This window comes from Otolemur garnettii, unplaced genomic scaffold (assembly GCF_000181295.1).
Source record: "Otolemur garnettii isolate 467f Iridium unplaced genomic scaffold, OtoGar3 scaffold00010, whole genome shotgun sequence".
In the NCBI taxonomy this organism is placed as follows: Eukaryota; Metazoa; Chordata; class Mammalia; order Primates; family Galagidae; genus Otolemur; species Otolemur garnettii.
The window spans coordinates 36,306,021-36,312,059 of record NW_003852405.1 but is presented as its reverse complement, the minus strand read 5'-3'; the positions used below and the strand labels follow the sequence as shown (position 1 = coordinate 36,312,059).

Here is a 6,039-nt window from a genome sequence, read left to right as displayed (position 1 = left end):
GACCTCCCGTGAGTCACTGAGTGCTCCAACGCTGGACCTCCCGTGAGTCACTGAGTGCTCCAACGCTGGACCTCCCGTGAGTCACTGAGTGCTCCGACGTGGACCTCTCGTGAGTCACTGAGTGCTCCGACGTGGACCTCTCGTGAGTCACTGAGTGCTCTGGTGAGCCAGCGCTGTCCGTGGGATCATCTTCAGTTTGTAGGCAGGACAGTGAGGCTGATGCAGCTGCTGTGGGCAGGACAGCAAAGGATCTCCCCTAATAAGAAAGACCAAAGTCGGCAATATTCTAAACCCCAGGTCAAAAGAAATCTGTGGCTAAGAAGTGTTCAAATCCCCCATCTCTAAGCCTTGATCACAGATCCTCTTGTTGATACAGGCTAAGCTCTAACAGTTTTTTTCTGTATTATTTGCACTGGGGGAAGTTCAGATGTAAAGCATTACTTCATGGAAAGTACAGTACGGTTTTTTAAGTCTTAAGAAGAAATGATTTGTCAGTTCAGAGAGACACCCCTTCTCAACAGATCTTTAATTTAAAAGCAAGAACAGGTGCACTGCATTTGGAAATGTGTGGATTTTGTCCTGCTATGAATTATCCTTACGAGTTATTTTTGATGCTGAAAGTGTTCCCAGGTAGCAGAGTCCTTACAGTAGGTTTTCCGAGGGAGCTGGTCACGTGTCACTTCTCAGACAAACCTGAGAAGCCTTCCATACCCCCAGGACAGAGCAGAGAGCAGACTGAAGGGGAGAGACCACAGGGCTGCTTCTCCTTTTTAGCATACACCCCCAGCAGGAGGGGGACAGGGACAGCAGCAGCATTGGCCCGTGACCCATTCTCAGCACTGCCAGAGAAGGCACCAGAGGTTCCCAGTGTGGGTGACACTCCCAGATGGCAGGTGACTCTGTCCAGATCCCACCTTCCTCCCCATACCCCCAGGGGATGCTCTAGAATGTCACTGCTGCAGATGGTTCCCTAAACTGCCCTCAGCTCAGCACCCTCATCAGAACGGGGCAGTTACAGGGGCTCAGTGTGACAGTGAACCTTCTGGGTCACAGGGTGGCCCAGTCGATGTCAGTTTCTCCTGATCACCCATGGACAAGCCACACAGAGAACAGAGGAGCTACTGTGGGAGGAGCCCACAGGCTCTCCGGTCTGCAGTCCTCCGGGTTCAAGGCCTGCTCCTGTGACTCTGAGCCTGCTGGGATTCTGGGTCCCACCCTCCTCACGTGGGACACGTGCCACTGTTGACACTGCCTGTTAGGACGACTCACAGTTAGAGAAGCTGCTGAGCACCCACAGCTCTCAGGCAGAGGGCGAGGGGTTAGCGGGGAAGCTGGGCAGCCCTGCCCATGCTCCCCATGTGGGGCTGTCAGCGTGTGGAGCGGCACTCACATCAGAGGGGCCCAGAGCTCTAGGTCCTCCTCCTCCCTTCCTCATCTACCCCTCAGGTGGCTTTGAGCAAGTCATGGACCCCAGCCCTGTTGTCCTATTGAGAAAATAAAACGCTGAATTAATTGTTGGCGTATAGATTCCCCTCCAGCTCGGTGGTGCCGTAATGACACTCCGTTTCACCCCAGCTGGGAGTGACCGATTACACACACTATTTGCAAACTTTATGTTACTTTTAAAATTTTAAATCAGACTCTACTGTTTTCCGTTGCTTCAGGAGACTACGTGCCCAGCTGGCTAAAATACCAGACACCTATTCTCCTATTGGCTCCTGATTTTTTTCTTCCATGAACCCTGCACAACCTCCTAGGCTGGTTTTCCTGTATGATTAAGGAGACTGAGAAAGAACAACCTTTATCCCCAAACTCGAGCTTGACATTTCTTATAAGTACAGCCCACAGGATACCTTACGCACTTGTCCATCTAATCCCATCCCATGCCTCCCTTTTCTCTAACATTTTCAATGCTAAAATATGAGAGATGGAGGGGATAGTGCAAGGTCGGAGTCCAGGCCCTTCATGCCCCTCTGAGAATCTTCATAACCTTCACAGTCTATTGACTAGGTGTCTGTGGTCAGCAGTCACTATGGATCCAAGAGAACAATTCTCCCCTCCTTTCAGCACCTTTCCGCCCTTTTTTCTCCTTTTTTCAGATTGATGAGACTTCTGGTTTATCCATGAGAGGGAGGTGATAAAGGCTTGCTCACGAGATTTTTTCCCCCTATTAGGTCTCTGTTTCCTTGGTCATGAGACTAGAACTGAAGCTTCCTGGGTCCCTGTCGAGAACAAAGAGCTTTATGAGCTCAGTTAACTCTTGGGGGTGCCTTAGGATGGGGGGACATGGGTGAGAGTGGAGGTAACAGTCCTACTCAGGACCTACCAGGGAGCCCAGCAGGGAAGGGCAGAGGGACAGCCGACTGAGGGTGCCCTTCCCGAGCCAGCTTTTGTATGTTTATTCACATTAGGAGGGAATGGCACACTGTAGAAAGCACTGGCTGATTCTAACCCATAAAGCTCTGATGGACACCGGAAATGCCGACTTTGGGGAAGGGTTGAATGTTCCCCCACAAAGACCCCCAGCCACCTGACATCCACCTGCTGCCCTGGCCACTCCTGGGGCGTGAGGGTCCTTAGAATGGACCTGCGTTAATCACTTCCGGAAACAAATATAAAAAGCTGGATGTTCACAGGTGCATTAACAGTAAGGAACGCAGCTGATGGGCCAGCCAGAAGGCTTGGGTCAGCCAGAAGGCTTGGGCCAGCCAGAAGGCTTGGGTCAGCAGACTGGAGCAGCTTCTCCCCGCATGCTGAGTATTTCAGAAGCCAAACTGTAAGCAGAAAGCCAATTTATTCACTTAAAGTGAAAAATACAAATTGTAAATGAACCAGATGTTCATATTAGCCCCAGCCTTTCCTGACAGATACCCTACATAGGAAACCAAATGATTAGAACGGAGCTTGGTGAGCAGGGAACCAGAGCAAGTAGCACTTGCTGATTCAGGTGTGTCTAGTAAAGGCAGCTGTGAGCCCCGCTCCCCATTCAAGGGATGGCCTTGCCAAGAAAACTGTAGGCTTAAATCCGTGAGCCAAGTCGCCTTCCCCGGCATAAGACGTGCATGGTCACTGCCCACACTGGACTCGATAGCTCTCCACCTTCTGTGCTGCTGACTCCTGCAGTCCTTGTCGTAACAGGGTTACAAGATGAATAATTAGTTCTCCACTTACTTTCTGGGATGGCTCCCAAATGATCTGAACTGGAATTTTTGCAGTTCCAAAGTTGTTAGTGACACATTATGAGCAGTGTCTAGTTTCCCAGCACAGATGGCTAATTTGATTCACTGAGTGAAGATTTTGCTGGCTTAGCTCTTAAAAACGAAGCTTTGATGTCATGAGCAACATTGCACTTTCTGTATAAAAAGTTGTATGTGTGAGTTTCACAGATTTAGAAATGAAGGGGGGCTGAGGGCCTTGTCCTGGATCTGTGGGATGGGAAGAGCTGGAACTCAAATCCAGATCTCCCGAGTTCAGATTCCACGCTTGTTCTGTGGGATGCAATCAAGCTGTCTACTATTAATAAGTTTCACTTTGAAACAAAAAAGGAAAATCAGTGTGTTTTTGAGAAATACCTTTTGAAATCGTTAGCTGATATTCCCCCCTAGATGGCAAGGGGTAGCAGAGAACAGTGGAGTAAGTGGGAAGGCCACTCAGACCAGCTGCCTGCAGCAGGGGCCACGAGATCCCAGCACGGAGCAGCCAGTGACCTTGTCAGAGAGTAAACAGCAAATGAATGTGTTTCGTTGCAGAATCTGAGCATCTCGGAGGCAAGAGGAAAAATCCTCTACTATCGAGTGACCTTGCAGGAGGTGACAGGGTGGAGAGCCCCGTTGCAGAACGTCACGGGGCACACTTCGTGGACCTGGGTCATTCCTACAACTGGGAACTGGGCTGCAGCTGTGTCTGCAGCAAATTCCAAAGGCAGTTCCCCACCCACTCGTATCAACGTAGGAAACCTGTGTGGGGCGGGTAAGTGCCAACTTTTCTCTAACATTGCCTGTGGGAGCCGAGTCTTACCTATCTCTTATCTCCCAGGCCCAGCCCAGGGACCAAAATGAGCGGCCAGGAGGTTAGGCTTGGAGGCAACAGCTCTGAGAGTCTGCCTTTTGCCAATAGCCCAAATAGCCCGTGGGTGGCCTCCAACAAGTGCGTGAACTTCTGAGCTTCAGTGTCCTTCTCTCTAAAACAGAAGTTGTATGACCAGTCTTGTAGGTCGTGAAATTAAATAAACAAACAGGTACTTAATAAACATTAGTTAAGAAAATATTAGTTACATTAAATTGTACACTAATTCCCGGCTAATTTTTATAGACCCAAGAATAATGTGTGTTGTTAACTTGTAAAAGAAACATTTTGTATCTACAGTCAAAACGTATTTTAAAACAAAAGCAGGACATGGTGGTTCACCTGCAGTCCCAGCTACTCAACAGAATCACTTGAGCCCAGGAGTTCAAGGCCAGATTAGACAACATAGGGAGACTTCATCACTAAATACATTTTAGAAACCAATAATATTAAACTGAAATTCTGTGACAAAACCACAGCAAAATTTGACTTTATTGCAACTCTTTATTACACAAATTTAATATGAGCTCAATTCCCTTCATCAGGAGATACTCAGCTAGATGTAAAGTCTCACATCTTTATAGTCATAGCCTCTGAAAATTATAAAAGCTCATGATTAGCCAAGAAAATGGATATTAAGGCTGTTTCTCAAAATCTGTGTTATTAAAGAATTCTGTGTCAACATCGTTGACCTAACTTTAAGAAAATGTCTAAAATTATACAATAAAACTCTATAATTAGGTCCTTCCTTAAAATTCAGTGTACCAATTTTATCTTCGTATGGGTCTAGCAGTTGTCATTTTGAAAAAGTCTCAACCAAACACAACTATTTCATATACACTGTTAATCTTGGTTATATATCATTTTAGTCATTAATATAAAGATAAGGTAGTAGATAAAATACTTAGAAGAAAATGCAGGGAAACATTGATGTAGCCTTGGCTTGGTGTTTGAGTTAGGAATGGCTCACAGGAGTTCGGGTTCCTCTTACCAAAGACCCAGCTGCAGTGACTTATTTATTCTGTCACTCGAGAGAGGGCGGCCTGCACAGGGCTGGTGCTGCAGCTCATTGACGCCACTGGGACTTCAGACTCTTTTTTATCTGCTCCCTATGCCAAACTTGGCTCTCATCTGCAGGATGGGAAAGGTCTGAACGGTCTGCGGGAGCTCCACCTGCTTCCTGTAGGCAGCAAAAAGAAGAGCTCTGCCCACAACAGCACTCGCGCTCATTGGCCCCGGCCCCCGTCCCACTCACACCCAGCTGCAGGCAGGCTTAGAAATACAGTAGAACTTCTGTAAGCTGACCACCCAGGGGACTGTAACAAACTGGTCAACATAAGAAACTAGGCCTACTGCACTGGCATGTGGCATATGTCGAGTCTATGAAAGTTAGGTCAACTTAAGGAAGGGATCAGTGTAGGGAGGTGGTCAATGCAGGGAGGCAGCCAGTGTGGGGAGGTGGTCAGGGTACGGAGTTTGTCAGTGTAGGGAGGTGGCCGCTGTAGGGAGGTGGTCAGTCAGGGAAGTGGTCAGTGCAGGGAGGTGGCCAGTGTGGGGAGGTGACCAGGGTGCGGAGTTGGTCAGTGTAGGGAGGTGACCAGTGCAGGGAGGTGGTCAGTGCAGGGAGGTGGCCAGTTCAGGGAGGTGGTCAGTGTAGGGAGTTGGCCACTGTAGGGAGGTGGTCAGTGCAGGGAGGCAGCCAGTGTGGGGAGGTGGTCAAGGTGCGGAGTTGGTCAGTGTAGGGAGGTGGCCACTGTAAGGAGTTGGTCAGTGTAGGGAGGTGGTCAGTGCAGGGAGGTGGCCAGTGCAGGGAGGTGGTCAGCTGTGGAGGTTCTACTGTTTATTTCAGGCAGTGGTGTTCCCTAGCTGAAGAAGATGAGGGCAAGGTGTTTGACATGCAAGCAGTAACCACATGGGGAAGGTACCTAAGGCAGCACCTTGAAGAAAAATTAGATTAACTATAGAAAAAAAAAA

The 6,039-nt window shown here is 48.6% G+C and overlaps 1 protein-coding gene across 1 annotated transcript in view; it reads left to right on the top strand.

Moving 5' to 3' along the window:
• The window catches only part of IL12RB2 (interleukin 12 receptor subunit beta 2), a 57,694-nt gene that overhangs the window by 31,150 nt on the left and 20,505 nt on the right, over positions 1-6,039 (top strand). Inside the window, exon 8 of the mRNA XM_023509868.1 lies at positions 3,750-3,969. Within this exon, the coding sequence (XP_023365636.1) occupies positions 3,750-3,969 (220 nt within the window). The remainder of the gene's footprint in view (positions 1-3,749; positions 3,970-6,039) is intronic.